At 55.3% G+C, this 21,023-nt stretch overlaps 2 protein-coding genes across 2 annotated transcripts in view; one reads left to right on the forward strand and one right to left on the reverse strand.

Moving 5' to 3' along the window:
* mars1 (methionyl-tRNA synthetase 1) overlaps window positions 1-3,171 on the forward strand; it is a 30,550-nt gene extending 27,379 nt beyond the window's left edge. Inside the window, exons 18-21 of the mRNA XM_052009376.1 lie at window positions 222-405; window positions 853-924; window positions 1,172-1,270; window positions 2,863-3,171. Coding sequence (XP_051865336.1) covers window positions 222-405; window positions 853-924; window positions 1,172-1,270; window positions 2,863-2,979 — 472 coding nt within the window. The 3' untranslated portion in view covers window positions 2,980-3,171. The remainder of the gene's footprint in view (window positions 1-221; window positions 406-852; window positions 925-1,171; window positions 1,271-2,862) is intronic.
* A 3,016-nt stretch (window positions 3,172-6,187) lies between these two features.
* On the reverse strand, window positions 6,188-17,117 carry ddit3 (DNA-damage-inducible transcript 3). The gene is made up of 4 exons (XM_052009421.1): window positions 16,985-17,117; window positions 10,376-10,420; window positions 7,532-7,827; window positions 6,188-6,487 (listed from the first exon to the last, which is right to left on the reverse strand). The coding sequence occupies exons 1-4, from the start codon at window positions 16,995-16,997 to the stop codon at window positions 6,188-6,190; spliced, it is 654 nt and encodes a 217-aa protein (XP_051865381.1). The 5' UTR covers window positions 16,998-17,117.
* Between the last annotated feature and the right edge of the window lie 3,906 nt (window positions 17,118-21,023).

Raw genomic sequence — 21,023 nt, forward strand, 5'->3', positions numbered from 1 at the left:
TGCTGGTGAGCTTTCTTGACCGTGGCGTCTACGTGATTTGACCAGGACAGGCTGTTGGTGATGTTCACTGCTGGGAACTTGAAGCTCTCAACCCTCTCGACCTCAGCACCATTGATGTAGACAGGTGCATGTACACCACGCCCCCCCCCCCCCCCCCCCCCACGCAGGCACAGTCCATGGCTCTCCCTTCACTTGTCACCTCCTTGCCGTTTCTCTTGCAGGAAGCGGGCAGGCACAGTAACCGGGGTGGCGGTGAACCTGGCCTGCCTCCTCTCGGTTCTCCTCCAGCCCTACATGCCCTCCGTCAGCAGGACCATACAGACACAGCTGGGGGCTCCCGAGGCCTGCAACGTCCTGGTCGACCGCTTCGTCTGCTACCTCCCCACCGGGCACCGGATCGGCACGGTAGGTCACAGCCCTTGGCCGGTCCTCCAGGAGGAGAGAGAGCGAGGTTGGGGGGTATAGGGAGGGAGTTCAGAGCTCGGGGACCTGGGGCAGCTGTCAGAGGAGAGGGAGAGAGGTGGGGAGGTCCAGAGCATGGGGTCACAGAGACGGGGAGGGAGGGGGTTACAGAGACAGGGAGGGGTGTGGGGGGTATTGAGAATATTAAAACCATGTTGGAGGAGACTCGACCTGAGTCACTGTGACGGGATGTGTTCACCACGGGCCGGAGTTACCACAGAGACACCAAGGGGCAGACCTTCTGCAGCCTCTGTGTCGGAGACCTCCGCCCTGTAACGTGACCATGGTTGGTCAGTCTCTGGATTACACCCCGACTGTCACACCTCTGCCCTGTAACGTGACCACAGTTGGTCGGTCACTGGATAACACCCTCATTATCACCTCTTGCAGGTCAGCCCCCTATTCCAGAAGTTGGAGAGCGACCGCATCGAGGAACTCAGGAACAAGTACAGTGGTCAGAAGGTAGGTGTTCAGCTTTCTAACCCCTCCCCATCTCCGAGACACCCCCCCCCCCCCCCATCCCCGGGAACCCCTCCAGTCCCTGCACCCCTCCCTCCCCTATGCCCCTCCCCGTCTCCGTGACCCCCTCCCTCCCCGTCTCTGTGACCCCCCCCTCCCCCTCCCCTACACCTCTCCCCATCTCTGTGACCCCCTCCCTCCCTCCCATTTCTCCGGTACGTATCCCTGACACCGTGTACCTTGCACACAGCCCCACCCCTCTGCGAAGACGGAACCCGGGGTGACGGTGGGGACGCCCTCGCCGACCGAACCCGACGCCCAGCGCCTGCAGGAGATGGTGACGCAGCAGGTGAGCACAGGTACCCGGTGACGTCACCGCTGGCTGAGGGGGTGCTGTCTGTACTGGGGGTGGGGCGGTGGGGGGTCTCCACTTGTCCCAGGGTGCCCATGACTGTACTGTGTGTGGGGCAGGGGGTTTCACTTGTCCCAGGAGGCAAGGACACACATTGGCTGCACAGTGGCTCAGTGGGGAGAGCCGCTGTCTCACAGCTCCAGGGACCCGGGTTTGATCCCGACCACCACCGCTGGGTGTGTGTCTGTATTTTTGTGTGCGTGTGTCTGCCTGCCTCTGTGTCTGCCTGCCTGTGTGTGTCTCTTTGTGTGTGTGTTTGTCTCTCTCTCTCTCTCTGTCTGTCTGTGTCTGTGCACGAATGGTTGAAGGGAAGTCGCTGTTCCTGAACCTGGTGGTGTGGGGACTTCAGGCTTCTGTACCTCCTGCCCGACGGGAGCTGCGAGGAGACGGCACAGCCCGGATGGCGGGGGGATCTTTGATGACGGACGTTGCCTTCTTGAGGCAGCGCCTCCTGTAGATACTCCCGACAGTGGGGAGGGATGTGCCCGTGATGTATTGGGGCTGGGTCCACTGCTCTCTGCAGCTTCCTGCCCATTCGAATCACCGTCCCAGCCCGCGGTGCAACTGGTCAGGATATTTACAATGGTCAACACAGACTCATTGGGCCAAAGGGCCTGTTTCTCAGCTGTGTGGGTGAATATCTGTTGTAATTACAGCGGGGGGAGGGGAGAATTAACAGGGTGCCTCCCTAACCAATCAGCACTGGAACATTCTGCAGTCAAAGTGCAGTGACCCGGGGATAGGGAGACGGGACCCGTGCACGGTGCTCCCAGTGCGGGTCTGACCCAGATATAGGGAGACGGGAACCGTGCACGGTGCTCCCGGTATGGGTCTGACCCGGGGACAGGGAGACGGGAACCGTGCACGGTGCTCCCGGTGTGGGTCTGACCCGGGGACAGGGAGACGGGAACCGTGCACGGTGCTCCCAGTGTGGGTCTGACCCAGATATAGGGAGACGGGAACCGTGCACGGTGCTCCCGGTGTGGGTCTGACCCGGGGACAGGGAGACGGGAACCGTGCACGGTGCTCCCGGTGTGGATCTGACCCAGGGATAGGGAGACGGGAACTGTGCACGGTGCTCCCGGTGTGGGTCTGACCCAGGGACAGGGAGACGGGAACCGTGCACGGTGCTCCCGGTGTGGATCTGACCCAGGGATAGGGAGACGGGAACTGTGCACGGTGCTCCCGGTGTGGGTCTGACCCAGGGACAGGGAGACGGGAACCGTGCACGGTGCTCCCAGTGTGGGTCTGATCCAGGGACACTCAATCCCTGTGGTTGTGAGACCGGTGATATCACTTCAACTCCCTATTCCATCGGTTCGTACAGCAGGTGTCCGGTGGGAGGGCTGAGATATCAATGGTCGGCGCTGTTTTAACACAGTCTCTTCTCTCTCCCCCTTACATCTCCCTGCCTTTAACCCTTTCCCCAAATCCCACCTCCCTCCCTCCCTCCCTACGTCTTCCTCTCCCCCCTCTCTCCCCCCCCCACCCCCTTTCACGCCCCTGTCACTCCCTGCCCCCACCCACAGGGGAACCGTGTCCGGCAGCTGAAGGCTCAGAAGGCGGAGAAGATGCTGATCGCTTCGGAGGTGTCGGTTCTGCTCGATCTGAAGAAGCAGCTCTCCCAGGCACTGGGTCAGGGGTAGCTGTGGTGTGGGGAGACGTTGAGGGAAGGGGTGAAGGAGAGGGTCAGGTGTGTGGGAGACGGGCTGGGGAACATTGCCAGGGTAAGGTGTTGACGGTGGATGGGTAGGGTGTGAAGTCACGGCCTGGGGTTTGAACGTCTGCTGCTCCAACCCGGGACGGCTGTGCTGGATCAATAAAGGTTTTTAATGTCACCCTGATTTCCCATCCTCCCTCCGTCAAACTCGGGGAGGGACAAGCGGTGATCCGAGCTACTTCACGGCACGACGTCAGAACCAGGTCTATTATCACTGACGCAAGTCGAGAAATGTGTTGTTTTGCGGCAGCAGTACAGTGCGGGACATAAAAATCACTGTAAGTTACAAAAAGAGTACAAGAGTGTTCATGGGTTCGTGAACCGTTCAGAGATCTGACGGCGGAGGGGAAGAAGCTGTTCCTGAATCGTTGAGTGTGGGTCTTCAGGCTCCTGTACCTCCTCTCCAATGGTAGTAACGAGAAGAGGGTATGTCCCGGGTGGTGAGGGTCCTCGGTGACGGATGCCGCCTTCTTGAGGCACCGATGTCCTCGACGGTGGGGAGGGTTGTGCCTGTGATGGAGCTGGCTGAGTCTACAACCCTCTGCGGCCTCTTGCGACCCTGTGTATTGGAGCCTCCGTACCAGGTGGTGATGCAACCAGTCAGAATGCTCCCCACTGTACATCTGTAGAAGTTTGCAAGAGTCTTTGGTGATGGACCAAATCTCCTCGAACTCCTGACGGAGTAGAGCCGCTGGCATGCCTTCTTCGTGATTGCATCGATGTGTTGGGTCCAGGGTAGATCCCTTGAGATGTTGGCGCCCAGGAACGTGAAGCTGCTCACCCTTCCCACCGCTGACCCCTCAGTGAGGACTGGTGTGTGTTCTCCCGACTTCCCCTTTCTGAAGTCCAGTCAGTCCCTCGGTCTCGCTGACGTTGAGCATGAGGTCGTTGTGACACTGCTCGACCGGCCAATCTACTCTTGTACGCCTCCTCGTCGCCATCTGAGATTCTGACAATGACAGTGGTATCATCAGCAAATTTATAGATGGCGTTTGAGCTGTGCCCAGCCACACGCTCATGAGTGTAGAGAGAGCAGAGCAGTGGGCTAAGCACACATCCTCGAGGTGCACCTGTGTTAACGGTCAGCAAGGCGATGTTGGTACCGATCCGCGCCGACTGTGGTCTCCCAATGAGGAAGTCGAGGATCCAGTTGCAGAGGGAGGTACAGAGGCCCAGGTTTTGAAGCTTGTCGATCAGTACTGAGGGGGTGATGGTGTTGAACACTGAGCTGTAATCGATGAACAGCAGCTTGACGTATGTACAGCTGTTGTCTGGGTGACATTGGGCTCCTCGATCCTGGGGTCTCTGTTCAGTTCTGTGCACCCCCTTGGTCTCCGTCTCTCGAATGATCGATAGAGCACCCAGTGCTATCAGTAAGTAACTCGTGACTGATTGAAGCATTTGGTATTGGTTTTTTATTGTCACTTGTACCGAGGTCCAGTGAAAAACTTGCACACCGATCGTACAGGTCAGTTCATTACACAGTGCAGTTACATTGAGTCAGTACAGAGTGCATTGAGGTAGTACAGGTGAAAACAATAACAGTACAGAGTAAAGTGTCACAGCTACAGAGAAAGTGCAGTGCAATAAGGTGCAAGGTCACAACAAGGTAGATCATGAGGTCAGAGTCCATCTCATCGTATAAGGGAACCGTTCAATAGTCTTATCACCGTGGGGTAGAAGCTGTCCTTGAGCCTGGTGGTACGTGCCCTCAGGCTCCTGTATCTTCTACCTGATGGGAGGGGGGGGGGGGAGAAGAGAGAATGTCCGGGGTGGGTGGGGGTCTTTCAGTGGACCTCAGTACAAGTGACAATAAGAAACCAATTCCGATACCATTACCAGTAGGGTGTGGAAGCTTCGGTGAATGTGCGGGAAAGGTTCACCAGGACGCTGCCAGGATTAGAGGGCATGAGCTATAAGCAGAGTCCATGGAGGGGAGGCTGGTGTCCGTGACGTGCTGGGCTGTGTCCACACAACTGTCTGCGGTTTCTTGCGGTCCCGAGCAGAGCAGTTGCCGTCCCAAGCCGGGATGCATCCGGATAGGATGCTTTCTATGGTGCATCAATGTAAAATCGAGGGTCAACAGAGACGTGCTGAATTCCTTTAGCCTCCCGCGGAAGTAGAGGCGCTGGTGAGCTTTCTTGGCCGTGACGTATCTAACGATTAATCAACGAGCACTTAACCGGTTAACCATTTTAATCAGCGATGAGAGCTTGTTGGCGACGTGTTTGCAATTAATCGGTGGAGACGAGAGAGAGAGAGAGCACCTCTCTCCACAGACGCTGCCTGACCCGCTGAGTCCCTTTTGCCCCAAAGTTGAACAAGATTGTTTGCCGGTCCGATCAAAATAAGAGACAAGAGGTTCTGCAGACGCTGGAGTCTGGAGTAACACACAAGTGCTGGAGGAACTCAGCAGGTCAGGCAGCATCTGTGGAAAGGGATAAACAGTTGAAGTTTCGGGCCGAAACCCTGCAATCGGGAGCACTTGGCTGTTCCCGGTACATCGGACACAACACAACCGGCGGTGGGTGTTAACAGTCACAATCAACTGCAAGTTGCAAGTATTTTTTTTATTGGTAGAGAGTCAGTGGTGACTAACAGGGAGCATTTATACTTAGCAGTAAATAATTTAACAAGTTTAACCAGTTTTTTGCAACAATAAACAGTCCGGGAGTGAGAACCGTGTGCAGTTAACGTTGCCGGTCGACGGATTACCGTTAATTAACAGGGAGAGTAAACTCCGCTGGTAGCTGCAACGCTCAGATCTGGATGGGGCGCTGGTCGAGCAGGCTGCTCTGTGCCAAATGGGAGTTGTTGGGAGCTGCACTCACCCCGGGCAAGTGGGGGAGTGTCCCGTCACACCCCTGACCTGTAGATGGGGGAGAGGTAATGTGGCGGATGTGGAGTGCATGGACTAACTCCACCCAGGCAAGTGGGGAGCGATTTTTTTTTTCTTTTTCCCTCCCCCTTGTGATTCCACACCCTTCCCCATCTCCGTGACCCCCTCCCTCCCCTACACCCCTCCGCGTCTCCGTGACCCCCTCCCTCCCCTACACTCCTCCCCGTCCCTCCCCTACACCACCCACCTCCCCTACACTCCTCCCCATCTCCCCCCTACACCCCCCCACCTCCCCTCAGACACCCTCGACCACCCTCCGGATGAGGAGCTCCCTCATCTCCTGGACCTGAGCTGCCAGCTCCTCCTCCTTGTCCCGCAGCCTCCGGTTCTCCCGGGTCAGTTCCTCCACCCTCCTCTCCTGTCCCTCCTCCGGACCCCTCCTCCGCTTCGCCCCCCTCCCCCGTCCCCGGCCGGCCACGGGGGAAGGAGGTGCCGGTGTCTCAGGGGGGCACGGCGGGCCGGGACCCCCGCCTGCGTCGTCTGCTCCTCCCCGGGACTGGGGGTCTGGCGATCCTCCGCGGGGGTCCGTACGAAGCTGTGGGAGGAGATCGGGATCAGGAGGGGTGGGAAAACCCGAACAGCAGAGAGGACGTTCAGCCCGTCTGGTTCCTGAATGTCCCATCCCGTCAGACCGCCACTGACCTCAACGCACCCCCACCGCACCCGTCCCAACCCCCTCCCTCCGTCTCCAACGCAACCCTCAGCGGCTCAGCCTCTTTGGGGGAGAGTTCCAAAGATTTGGCCCCACCCAACCCCCTACCCAACCCCACCCACCAACTCACCCCCCAACTCACCAACCACACCACCCCCGAACTGCCCCCACCACCACCCCAACCCACCAATATCCCCACCCCAACCAACCCCAATCCCCATCAACTCTTCCACTCCCACTAACCCCCTCACCAACATCCAGCCCTCCCGACCCACACCATCCCGACCCCCACCAACCCAACACCCCCATCCCCACCTCCACTCTCTGCGGGAGGAAATCTCTCCCCATCCCTTGTCTCCTTACTCGGAGACCAGGACCCCTGGTTCTGGACTCCCCTGCCAGGGGTAACACACCCCCCACCGCTCCCCCCGTCGAGCCCCACTCCCCCCACCCGTCCCATTTCGAGGAGGGGGGCTCCAGAGAGTAGAGGACTCTGTCTGCTTAAGGGAGGGGGTCACAGATGGGGAGGGGTGTAGGGGAGGGAGGGGTTGACAGAGACAGGAAGGGTCGTAGAGGAGGGAGGGGGTCCCGGAGACGGGGAGGGGGGTAGGATGCTGGAGGGGGTCACAGGTGGGGAGGGGCGCAGGTGAGGGAGGTGGTGTCCCAGAGACGGGGAAGGGCGCAGGTGAGGAAGGGGGGGTCCCGGAGACGGGGAAGGGTGCAGGTGAGGTGGGGGGGGGGGGGGGGTCCCGGAGACGGGAAGGGGCGTAGGTGAGGGAGGGGGGTCCCGGAGACCAGGAGCTGGGACATCAGAGTTTGATCAGTGTGGGACAGAGGGGATCGGACTACAGCGGGGTGTGTTGGGGGGTGGGGAGTGGTGGTGTGTGGGGCAATCTCCCTGGGGAAGGGGCAGTCTCTCTGTCTCACCGTTGTCTCTTCAGGTCTCATGCTCCCTCCCACGGCTCCCTCCCCTGGGCACCAGCTCCAGGTGCCCCCAGGGTACAGGACACTCTCCAGGCTGTCAAGGAAGATTTGATCCAGCTCCCCGCCGTCTCCTGCCGGACACAGCAGGCCTTCGAGGTCGTCCGGTGGGAGTTGGTCGAGCTTGCCGGGAAGGTGGGGGCAGAGCACGCTCTCTATGTCCTCCAGCCAGCTGTCCAGGTCCTGCCCCAACAGGAGGGCAGGAGGGGACGCCATCGCTGTCACCAGACGCTCGCCGTCAGCTGGAGGGGAGAGAACGCGGTCCGTCAGGTACGGAGGAGGGGTGGGGGGGAACAGCGCGCCCATTAACGTCCGCGCAATACGCAGGGTGGGGAACACGGACCGCTGTCAGATGCGTTCTGGTCGGACCGCAGTTGGAGTATTGTGTTCAGTTCTGGTCGCCTCATTATAGGAAGGATGAGGAAGCTTTAGAGAGGGTGCAGAGGAGATTTACCAGGATGCTGCCTGGATTGGAGAGCATGTCCCATGAGGACAGATTGAGCGAGCTGGGGCTTTTCTCTCTGGTGAGAGGTGACTTGATAGAGGTGTATCGGATTATGAGGGGCATAGATAGAGTGGACAGCCAGCATCTTTTCTCCAGGGCAGCGATGGCCAACACCAGAGGACATCAGTTTAAGGTGAATGGAAGAAAGTTTAGGGGAGATGTCAGAGGTAGGTTCTCTACACAGAGGAATCTTGGGGTCCACGTCCATAGATCCCTCAAGGTTGCCGCGCAGGTCGATAGGGTTGTTGAGAAGGCGTGTGGTGTGTTGGCCTTTATTAGTCGGGGGATTGAGTTCAAGAGCCGCGAGGTGATGTTGCAGCTCTGGTCAGACCACACTTGGAGTATTGTGTTCAGTTCTGGTCGCCTCATTATAGGAAGGATGTGCAAGCTTTAGAGAGGGTGCAGAGGAGATTTACCAGGATGCTGCCTGGATTGGAGAGCATGTCTCATGAGGATAGGTTGAGTGAGCAGGGGCTTCTCTCTTTAGAAAGAGGGAGGATGAGAGGTGACCTGATAGAGGTGTACAAGATCATGAGGGGCATAGACAGAGTGGACAGCCAGCACCTTTTCCCCAGGGCGGCAATGGCCAACACCAGAGGACATCCATTTGAGGTGAGTGGAGGAATGTTCAGGGGAGATGTCAGAGGTAGGTTGTTTACACAGAGAGTGGTGGGTGCCTGGAACGCACTGCCGGGGGTGGTGGGAGAGGCTGATTCAACAGGACATTTAAGAGACTCTTAGATAGGCTCATGGATGTAAGAAAAACGGAGGAATCAGGGCTGTGCAGGAGGGAAGGGTTAGATTCGTGGTGGGCTAGATAAGATATCTTTAGTCACATGCATATCTAAACACACAGTGAAATGCATCTTTTGCGTAGTGTTCTGGGGGCAGCCCGCAAGTGTCGCCACGCTTCCAGCGCCAACATAGCACGCCCACAACTTCCTAACCCGTACGTCCTTGGAATGTGGGAGGAAACCAGAGCACCCGGAGGAAGCCCACGCAGACACGGGGAGAACGTACAAACTCCTTACAGACAGCGGCCGGGAATTGAACCCCAGTCGCTGGCGCTGTAATAGCATCACGCTGACTGCCACGCTGGTAGGTTTATGTAGGTCGGCACAACATGGTGAGCCAAAGGGCCTGCACTGTGCTGTGTAGAGTTCCATGTTCTTGGATCACGGGGCACGGGCAAATACGCAGGGCTTGGAACACAGACGTGCTGTTGCACATGTGGGCAACACCCCTACACGTAAAGGGAAAGCCACCCTCCATTGAGCACACGGATAACACACAGACCCCAGTCACAGGAACACGTATTGGTCAGTAATATATTGGTCAGGTTTCAGACTGGAAGCGACGGCCAATATATTTCCCAGTCGGGATGGTGGGGGAGGGGGGACCCCGCGGGGGGTTCCCCTGCACCTGCTGCCTGTGTCCTTCTGGGTGGGGGGAGGTGTCGGGTTTGGGAGGTGCTGTCGGAGTAGCCCCAAGCGAGGGACCGCGGTGCGTGGTGTAGCCGGTGCGCACGGTAGTCACCGTGCGTCGTTGGTGGAGGGTGGGGGTGGGATGGGGTGCCGGTCGAGCGGGCTGCTCTGTCCTGGGCGGTGTCGAGCTTCTCGAGAGTCGTTGGACCCGCACTCGCCCCTGGGGAGTGGGGAGTGTCCCATCACACCCCTGACCTGTAGACGGCGGAGGGGTAATGTGGCGGATGTGGAGTGCATGGACTAACCCCACCCAGGAAAGTGGTGAGTGTCCCGTCACACCCCTGACCTGTAAATGGGGGGAGAGGTAATGTGGCGGATGTGGAGTGCATGGACTAACTCCACCCAGGGAAGTGGTGAGTGTCCCGTCACACCCCTGACCTGTAGATGGGGGGAGAGGTAATGTGGTGGATGTGGAGTGCATTGGACTAACCCCACCCAGGGAAGTGGTGAGTGTCCCGTCACACCCCTGACCTGTAGACGGCGGAGGGGTAATGTGGCGGATGTGGAGTGCATGGACTAACCCCACCCAGGGAAGTGGGGAGTGTCCTGCCACACCCCTGACCTGTAGGTGCTGTCGGGGTAGCCTGGGCGAGGGACCGTGGTGCATTATGTAGTCGGCGCACACTGCGGTCACTGTGCGCCGGTGGTGGAGGGGAGGGCAGGTTGGGGGTGGGACTGGGTGCCAGTCGAGCGGGCTGCTCTGTCCCGAGGGGGCGTCGAGCCTCCTCCTGTCTGGCACCGCAGGGGCGATCCGTCTTCCGGGAGTTACTTCAACGCTTGTACCGTGGGGTGCAGCCGTACCTTGTGTCACGTCGCCTGTACACACGCTGGTGAATGTCTCGAAACCTATGGAGGCAAAGTGCAACAGAGAGTCGGTGGGGGCTTCTGTGCGGACACTCCCTGCTGGAGGGTTGCTCCATAAGATCGACCGCAACCCTGCCTCACAAAACCCTTCCCGGCCTGTAGTCTGTACCGGTCCATCAGCAGCTCAGAGTCACACAGCACAGAAACAGGCCCTTCGGCCCATCTGGTCCCTGCCAGCCGAGATTCCCATCCCAGCCGGTCCCATCTGCCTGCGTTTGCCCCCTGTCCCTCTAAACCTTTCCCACCCGCGGACCTGTCCGAGTGTTGTTAATGTACCTTCTTCACCCGCTCCCTCTGGCAGCTCGTCCCACGTACGGACCACCCTCTGGGTGAAGAAGTTGCCCCTCAGGTCCCCTATTAAATCTCCTACCCCCTCTCACCTTAAACCTGTGCCCTCTAGTTCTTGATTCCCCAACGCTGGGGGGGGAAGACTGTGGGCATTCACCCTATCGATGCCCCCCGTGGGTTTATACACCTCTGTAAGGTCACCCCTCACACTCCAAGCAATAAAGTCCCAACCTGCCCGACCTCTCTCCATAACTCAGTCCCTCGAGTCCCGGCAACGTCCTCGTAAATCTCCCTCTGCGCTCGTTCCAGCTCAATGGCATCTTTCCTGCAGCAGGGCGACCAGAACTGAACAGTGCTCCAAGTGCGGCCTCACCGACGTCCTGTACAACTGCAACCGCGTCCGTGGTTGGTGCAGAGTCAATGGGCTGAAGGGCCTGTTTCCACAGGGAGTGACTCTGAGGATTTGGGTGTGCACTCAAAGATCCATGACCCGCAGGGGTACAGACCTGGTGGGGTTCAGATGGACCAAGGTTTACAAGGACGTTGCCGGGACTTGAGGAATTGAGTTATGGAGAGAGGTCGGGCAGGTTGGGACTTTATTCCTTGGAGCGTGAGGGGTGACCTTACAGAGGTGTATAAACCCACGAGGGGCATCAATAGGGTGAAGGAGAGGTCTGCTGCACACAAATGAGGATCCTGATCTGTACAAGAAATCGAGGTATGACCTTCGGAAAGCTATCAGGGATGCCAGGAGGCAATACCAACTCAAAATAGAGTCCCTGACCAGCCGTCAGTTATGGCAGGGCTTACATTGCCATAACAGGCTATGAGACTAAGTCGGGTTGCATAGCTAACAACAGCGCATCCCTTCCGGATGAACGTAACGCATTCTACGTGCGTTTTGAACAGAAGGGAAGTGGATTGTCACCACCCACCCTGCCAGCCACCAACGCAGCTGAACCTGTGATCACCGCTGAGGACGTAGGATCAGTCTTCTGGAGAGTGAACACGAGGAAAGCACCTGGCCCAGACGGTGTCCCGGGCCGCGTGCTTAGACCTTGTGCTGATCAACTGGCCGAAGTATTTGCGGACATGTTCAACCTCTCCCTGCTTCAATCTCAGGTTCCCTCCTGTTTTAAGAAGATCACTATCATCCCGGTACCAAAGAAAAGCAAGGTAACGAACCTCAATGACTACCGACCAGTGGCTCTGACATCCACCACCATGAAGTGCTTTGAGAGGCTGGTCATGGCTCGCATCAATTCCAGCCTCCCAGACAACCTGGACCCATTGCAATTCGCCTATCGCCGAAACAGGTCTACAGCGGATGCCATCTCCCTGGCCCTACACTCAGCTCTGGAGCATCTGGACAGTAAGGACACTTACGTTAGACTTTTGTTTATTGACTACAGCTCTGCCTTCAATACAATAGTCCCAAGCGAGCTTGTCACCAAACTCCAAGACCTAGGACTCAACACCTCCCTCTGTAACTGGATCCTTGACTTTCTAACAAACAGACTGCGATCAGTGAGGACAGGCAGCAATACCTCCGGCACGATTATTCTCAACACTGGTGCCCCACAAGGCTGCGTCCTCAGCCCCCGACGCTACTCCCGATACACTCATGACTGTGTGGCCAGATTCTGCTCTAACTCCATCTACAAGTTTGCAGATGACACCACCGTTGTCGGCCGTATCTCAAACAGCGATGAGTCGGAGTACAGGAAGGAGATAGAGAGCTTAGTGGCATGGTGTCAGGACAACAACCTTTCCTTCAATGTCAACCAAACTAAACAGCTGGTCATTGACTTCAGGAAAGGGGGCGGTGTACATGCACCTGTCTACATCAATGGTGCTGAGGTCGAGAGGGTCGAGAGCTTCAAGTTCCTGGGAGTGAACATCACCAACAGCCTGTCCTGGACAATCCACGTGGACGCCACGGCCAAGAAAGCTCACCAGCGCCTCTGCTTCCTCAGGAGGCTGAAGAAATTTGAACTTTTACCAATGCCCCATAAAAAGCATCCTATCTGGATGCATCCCGGCTCGGGACGGCAACTGCTCTGCCCAGGACCGCAAGAAACCGCAGAGAGTTGTGGACACAACCCAGCGCGTCACGGACACCAGCCTCCCCTCCATGGACTCTGTCTTTACCTCTCGCTGCCTTGGTGAAGCAGCCGGCATAATCAAAGACCCCACCCACCCGGGACATTCTCTCTTCTCTCCTCTCCCATCGGGCAGAAGATACAGGAGCCTGAGGGCACGTCCCACCAGGCTCAAGGACAGCTTCTACCCCACTGTGATAAGACTATTGAACGGTTCCCTTCTACGATGAGATGGACTCTGACCTCACGATCTACCTTGTTGTGACCTTGCACCTTATTGCACTGCACTTTCTCTGTAGCTGGGACACTTTACTCTGTACTGTTACTGTTACAATACAGGCCCTTCAGCCCACAATGTTGTGCCAACCTTTAAACCTCGCCTCAGACTATCTAACCCCTTCCTCCCACATATCCCTCTATTTTAAATCCCTCCATGTGCTTATCTAGCAATCTCTTGAATTTGACCAATGTACCTGCCTCCACCACCGCCCCAGGCAGCGCATTCCATGACCCAACCACTCTCTGGGTAAAAAACCTCCCTCTGATATCTCCCTTGAACTTCCCACCCATTACTTTAAAGCCGTGCCCTCTTGTATTGAGCATTGGTGCCCTGGGAAAGAGGCGCTGGCTGTCCACTCTATCTATTCCTCTTAATATTTTGTACACCTCTATCATGTCTCCTCTCATCCTCCTCCTCTCCAAAGAGTAAAGCCCCAGCTCCCTTAGTCTCTTCTCATAATCCGTACTCTAAACCAGGCAGCATCCTGGTAAATCTCCTCTGCATCCTTTCCAACACCTCCACATCCTTCCTATAACGAGGCGACCAGAACTGGACACAGTGCTCCAAGTGTGGTCTACCCAGAGTTTTATAGAGCTGCATAGAACACTACAGCAGAGAAAACAGGCCATTTGGCCCTTCTAGTCTGTGCTGAAACATTATTCTGCTAGTCCCATTTACCTGCCCCCAGTCCATAACCCTCCAGACCTCTCCGCTCCATGTATCCGTCCAATTTACTCTTAAAACTAAAGAGTGAGCCCGCATTTAGCACGTCAGATGGCAGCCTGTTCCACACTCCCACCACTCTCTGAGTGAAGAAGTTCCCACTAATGTTCCCCCAAACCTTTCCCCTTTCACCCTAAAGCCATGTCCTCTCGTACTTATCTCTCCTAATCTCGGTGGAAAGAGCCTGCTCGCATTAACTCTGTCTATACCCCTCATCACTTTGTAAACCTCTATCAAATCTCCCCTCATTCTTCTGCGCTCCAAGGAATAAAGTCCTAACCTGTTCAATCTTGCCCTGTAACTCAACTCCTGACGACCCGGCAACATTCTAGTAAATCTCCTCTGCACTCTTTCAATCTTACTGACATCCTTCCTATAGTTAGGTGACCAGAACTGCACACAATACTCCAAATTTGGCCTCACCAATGACTTATACAACCTCACCATAACATCCCAACTCCTGTACTCAATACTTTGATTTATGAATGCCAGGATGCCGAAAGCCTTCTTTACAACCCAGTCTACCTGCGACGCCACTTTCAGGGAATGATGTATCTGAACTCCCAGATCCCTCTGTTCCTCCGCACTCCTCAGTGCCCTACCATTTACTGTGTGTGTCCTACCTTGATTTGTCCTTCCAAAATGCAACACCTCACACTTGTCTGCATTAAATTCCATCTGTCATTTTCTGGCCCATTCTTCCATTTGGTCCAGATCCCTCTGCAAGCTTTGAAAGCCTTCCTCGCTGTCCACAAAGCCGCCAATCTTAGTGTCATCAGCAAACTTGCTGATCCAATTTACCACATTATCATCTAGATCATCGACATAGACAACAAACAACAATGGCCCCAACACAGATCCCTGAGGCACAGCACTAGCCACAGGCCTCCAATCTGAGAAACAACCATCCACAACCACTCTCTGTCTTCTCCCACACAGCCAATTTCCAATCCAGTTTACAACCTCTCCATGGACACCCATTGACTGAACCTTCTGAACTAACCTCCCATGTGGGACCTTGTCAAAGGCCTTACTAAAGTCCATGTAGACAACGTCCACAGCCTTACCTTCATCTACTTTCTTAGTGACCTCCTCAAAAAACTCCACAAGATTCGTTAAACACGATCTACCACGCACAACGCCATGCTGACTATCCTTAATCAACCCTTGGCTGTCCAAATACTTATATGTCCTATCTCTCAGAACACCTTCCAATAATTTACCCACTACTGATGTCAGGCTCACTGGCCTGTAATTACCTGCTTTACTCTTTGAGCCTTTCTTAAACAATGGAACAACATGAGCTACCCTCCAGTCCTCTGGCACCGCACCCATGGCTAGGGACATTTTAAATATATCTGCCAGGGCCTTGCAATTTCTACACTAGTCTCCCTCAAGGTCCGAGGAAATATCCTGTCAGGCCCTGGGGATTTATCTACCTTTATTTGCTGTAAAGCATCAAGTACCTCCTCGTCTTTAATCTCTATATGTTCCATGACACTAGTGCTTGTTCCCCTTCCTTCCATGTCCACGATGCCAGTTTCCTGAGTAAATACTGATGCAAAAAAACTGTTTAAGACCTCCCCATCTCCTGAGGCTCCACACATATACGACCACTCTGATCTTCTAGGGGACCAATTCTGTCTCTTACTATCCTTTTGCTCTTAATATACCTGTAGGTTTCTTCACATTATCTGCCAAAGCAGCCTCATGTCTTCTTTTTGCCTTCCTGATTTCCATTTTTTAGTATTTTCTTACATTTCCTATACTCTTCAAGTACCTCATCCGTTCCTAGTTGCCTATACCTGCTATACACCTCTCTCTTTTTCTTAACCAGATCACCAATATCCCTTGAAAACCAAGTTTCCCTATGCTTGTTAACTTTGCCTTTAATCCTGACAGGAACATACAAACTCTGCACTCTCAAAATTTCATCTTTGAAGGCTTTCCATTTACTGAGCACATCCTTGCCAGAAAACAACTTATCCCAATCCACCCTAACTAGATCCTTTCTCATTTCCACAAAATTGGCCTTTCTCCAATTTAGAACCTCCACTCGAGGACCAGACCTGTCCTTATCCATAATTATCTTGAAACTAATGACATTATGGTCACTAATGCTCCCCTACACATACTTCTGTCATCTGACCTGCCTGGTTCCCTAACAGGAGATCAAGTATTGCACTCTCTCTTGTTGGTACCTCGATATATTGATTCAGAAAACTTTCCTGAACACATTTGACAAACTCCAAGCCATCCAGCCCTTTCACAGTGCGGGAGTCCCAGTCAATATGTGGAAAGTTAAAATCCCCGACTATCACAACTTTCTGTTTCTTACATCAGTCTGCTATCTCCCTACGGATTTGTTCCTCCAACTCTCTCTGACTATTGGGCGGTCTATAATACAACCCCATTAGTGTGGCCACACCCTTCCTGTTCCTCAGCTCCACCCATATGGCCTCTGTAGACGAGCCCTCCGGGCTGTCCTGTCTCCGCACAGCCGTGATCTGTTCCCTGACCAGTAACGCCGCTCCTCCCCCTTTCATCCCAACCCCTCTATCACGTCTGAAACAACGGAAGCCCGGAACATTAAGCTGCCAGTCCTGCCCCTCCTGCATCCAAGTCTCACTAATGTCATAATCCCACGTGTCAATCCACGCCCTAAATTCATCCGCCTCACCTACAACACTCCTTGCATTGACATAGATGCACCTGAGAACATTTCTATCATTTTCCTCCTCACTTTACCACTTAATCAGTGTCCATTTAATCGAAGTCACTGTGTCTTTGTCACGGGCTGCCACACCCCATCAACCACTCCTCTAATTTCCCCCATGTTCAAGTCAGACAGTTTAGACCTGAAGTTCATTCCAGTCATCTAAGCACAAAAGTTCTGGGCATCCGCTGTAATGATGAGAGTTTGGACAAACTTGGAGCATCCTGTGGGTGATGGGAGGGGGAACCTGGCGAGGTATATAAAACTATGAGAGGCTTGCATTGAGCACATCGATGGGGTTGGAACCGGCTGGATTCCCTGCTGTGTGTGTGTGACTGACTGGCGTACAGACACCCTGAGCAGGAACTAAACGTCTTAATCGAGATTTTCAACGATAAAAACCAGGTTTGCGACGTAATTGAAAGGTGCAGACTTACTGCGGCTCTGCATTGCTGCGGATCACACGGGCAAGGGTTAGTTTGCGGTGCCGAGAGCCGATCTCTCATGTTGACCATCTTCGCGAAGGAGCCGCCGGAATGAAGTCAGCGATCTCGATCCGCTGGACTTGGCCCCGGGAATGTGGGCGGTGATTGACAGCGCCGCCGGGCCACTCAGCGCCGCCGCTCGGCGCGCCCCGACCAATGGCGGGGGGGAGCGGGGCGTGATTGACAGCTCGGCTTGGTGTGTGACTCAGAGGTGGGCGGGGGCAAATGCCTTTGAACATGATGCAACTCCGTGCAATCGGCGGCGTCGGAGACACAGCACCGTGCAACTGGCCTCATGAGTGGTCAGCCTGCAGGGAGGCTTATTCTGGAGGGGGGAGGTGTGCAGGGTGCTGAGGCGGGGTCTGCATCAAGAGGTTGGACGAATTGAGGGCGAAATTGGGATTTATTGGTCTTGGTTTGTTGTTGTCACTTGTACCGAGGTCCATTCCTGTGAAAAACTTGTCTTGCATTGCCGTTGGTACAGATCAATTCATCACACGGTGCATTGAGATAGTACAGGGGGCATTGATGTAGTACAGGGGGCATTGATGTGGTACAGGGCGCATTGAGGTAGTACAGGGGGCATTGAGGTGGTACAGGGTGCATTGATGTAGTACAGGGAGCGCTGAGGTAGTACAGGGTGCATTGAGGTGGTACAGGGTGCATTGAGGTGGTACAGGGTGCATTGATGTAGTGCAGGGAGCGTTGAGGTAGTACAGGGTGCATTGAGGTGGTACAGGGTGCATTGATGTAGTACAGGGAGCGTTGAGGTAGTACAGGGTGCATTGAGGTGGTACAGGGTGCATTGAGGTAGTACAGGGCGCATTGATGTAGTACAGGTAAAAACAATAACAGTACAAAGTGTCCCAGCTACAAAGAAAGTGCAGTGCAATAAGGTGCAAGGTCACAACAAGGTAGATCGTGAGGTCAGAGTCCATCTAAGGGAACCGTTCAATAGTCTTATCACCGTGGGGAGAAGAGAGAACGTCCGGGGTGGGTGGGGGTCTTTGATTATCTCGGCTGCTTTACCAAGGCAGCGGGAAGTGTAGACAGAGTCCGTGGAGGGGAGGCTGGTGTCCGTGATGCGCTGGGCTGTGTCCACAACTCTCTGTGGTCCCGGGCAGAGCAGTTGCCATCCTAAGCCGTGATGCATCCAGATAGGGTGCTTTCTGTGGGGCATCGGTAAAAGTTGGTGAGGGTCAATGGGGACGTGTTGAACTTCTTTAGCCTCCTGAGGAAGTAGAGGCGCTGGTGAGCTTTCTTGGCCGTGTCCATGGAGTCACAGAGTCACGCAACACGGAAACAGGCCCTTTGGCCCAACTGGTCCCTGCTGACCAAGATTCCCATCTAAGCCGGTCCCATTTACCCGTGCTTGGCCCATGTCTCTCTAAAATCTTTCCTATCCACGGACCTGTCCAAACAGACCACTCCTGCATTGGACAGTCCATTCGGCCCACCATGTGGTGCTGACCTTGATGCCGATGTATACCACGTGTCCTCCCCGTGTACCACCCACATCCCTCCATATTCCTGTGTCTATCTAAACACCTCTTAAACTCCATCAGACTCCCTGCTTCCACCCCCAGCCCTGGCGACCCATTCCAGGCCCCCACCGCTCTGCGTAAAAAAAACCTGCCCCTCACCTCGCCTTGACACTTCCTCCCACCCCAACCTTAAAAGTGTGTCCTCTGCTGTTAGACATTTCGACCCTGGGGAACAGATTCCAACTGCCTGCCCTGTCTGTGCCTCTTATAAACCTCCATCAGGTCTCCCCTCAGCCTCTGCCGCTCCGGAGAGAACAACCCAGGTCTGTCCGACCTCTCCTGGTAGCTCACGCCCTCTAATCCAGGCAGCGTCCTGGTGAACCTCTCCAAAGCCCCCCCCACACCCTTCCTGTAACGGGGGTGGGGGGCGACCAGAACTGCACACAAGTGCGGCCCAGCCAGAGTTTTATACAGCTGCAACGTGACCTCCCAACTAAACGCCCGACCGATGAAGGCCAGCGCGCCGTACGCCTTCTCTACCACCTTATCTACTTGCGAAGCCGCTTTCAGTGAACTATGGACTTGGACCACAAGATCCCTCTGTGCTGTTCAGGGGCCTACCATTAACTGTACACTTTCTCCTTCCAGTTGGCCTGCCAGATGTCTTTTAAACGTTGTTAATGTCCCTGCCTCGCCCACTCCCTCTGGCAGCTCGTTCCGCATACGGACCACCCTCTGGGTGAAGAAGTTGCCCCTCGGCTCCCCTATTAAATCTCTCCCCCCTCTCACCTTAAACCTGTGCCCTCTAGTTCTTGATTCCCCAACCCTGGGGGGAAAAGACTGTCAAAGAGGACCTGAGGAGCAACTTCTTCACCCAGAGGGTGGTCCGTATATAGAACATAGAACAGTACAGCACAGCACAGGCCCTTCAGCCCACAATGTTGTGCCGACATAGCTAATCCCTCCTACCTACAGAATGCCCAGATCCCTCCATCTTCCTCTCATTCATGTGCCCATCCAAGCCCCTCTTAAAAGCCCCCAATGAATTTGCCCCCACCACCCTATCAGGCAACACATTCCAGGCATCCACCACTCTTCTCAGTAAAAAAACTTACCCTCACGTCTGTTCTGAACCTACCCCCTCTCACCTTAAATGCACGCCCTCTGGTATTGGATCCAGGCCGGGCCGTCTCCTCGCAGCTCCCGTCGGGCAGGAGGTACAGAAGCCTGAAGTCCCCACACCACCAGGTTCAGGGTCGGCGGCTTCCCTTCAACCATTCGGTTCTTGAACCGACCGGCACAACCCTGATCACTGCCTCAGCGCAGCAACTTGGAGCACTGTGCTCAGTTCTGGTCGCCTCACTACAGGAAGGATGTGGAAGCCATAGAGAGGGTGCAGAGCAGATTTACAAGGATGCTGCCTGGACTGCGGAGCAGGTTGAGGGAACTCGGCCTTTTCTCCTTGGACAGACGGAGGATGAGGGGGGACCTGATAGAGGTGTATGAGATGATGAGAGGCATTGATCGGGTGGATAGTCAGAGGCTTTTCCCCAGGGCTGAAATGGTGGCCACAAGAGGACACAGGTTTAAGGTGCTGGGGGGTAGGTACAGAGGAGATGTCAGGGGTAAGTTTTTCACTCAGAGGGTGGTGAGTGCGGGGAGTGGGCTGCCGGCAACGGTGGTGGAGGCGGATATGATAGGGTCTTTCAAGATAGGTACATGGACCTGAGAAAAATAGAGGGCTGTGGGTAAGCCTAGTAATTCCTGAGGTAGGGACATGTTCGGCGCAGCTGTGTGGGCTGAAGGGTCTGTATGTGCTGTAGGTTTTCTATGTTTCTAACACCGGGGCCACTTTGCACTGCAACAGACTTTAAATTTGGTTGTAATGTCTCTGACGCTCTGTACCTGCGATGCTGCTTCAGGGACGCTTTTCATCGCCCCTGTGCACACACGGACTTGTGCGTCTGCCAACAAACTCCACCTTGACGTCTCCCCTCTTCCAGCCTGACCAGAGGACAAACCAGCCAAGGACAAGCCCAGGAAGATCAACGGCTGAGGCAGGCCAGATCTCGGGGGAACCGCCCCGATACAGACCCCCACTCGCAGGTGAGGCAGAGTGGACCAGTGGCTGTCCGAGGAGTGGGTGGTGAGGGGAGGGAGGTGTCCGTCGGATGCACAGCGAGGTCTCCTTGCATCTCTCCCTCCTGTATGTTCCTCCCAGAGCAACTTCTGAAGGGTTTTGACACAACTTGTTTGGATTGTAAGGTGGCCCGCCCGTGTGTGTGACTGTGGCGGGCTCCCTGGGCTGGGGGTGTGGATGTCAGGGACTGATCCACTGCTGGCTCGTGTGTGTGTGTACAGACCCCACCTTCACCCTGCACTCCTCGAACTCCAGCTGCATTTGCAGCTCCCCAACGCAGCTGTCAGGGCGGTGTGGGACTGGGAGGGGAGGGGGACCTACGGGGGGTGGGGGGAAGTGGGGTGTGTGGTGGTGTTCCCCTGCATGG

Source organism: Pristis pectinata, chromosome X (assembly GCF_009764475.1).
Source record: "Pristis pectinata isolate sPriPec2 chromosome X, sPriPec2.1.pri, whole genome shotgun sequence".
In the NCBI taxonomy this organism is placed as follows: domain Eukaryota; kingdom Metazoa; phylum Chordata; class Chondrichthyes; order Rhinopristiformes; family Pristidae; genus Pristis; species Pristis pectinata.

Bases quoted from the DNA above. Each gene is read 5' to 3' on its own strand.
- ddit3 (XM_052009421.1), bottom strand. The intron at 7,828-10,375 runs GTACGGCTGCAC...TCTCCCCTCCAG, and splicing joins TACAGGCGACGTGACACAAG to CTGACGGCGAGCGTCTGGTG. The intron at 6,488-7,531 runs GTGAGACAGAGA...CTCCTCCCACAG, and splicing joins TGAGACCTGAAGAGACAACG to CTTCGTACGGACCCCCGCGG.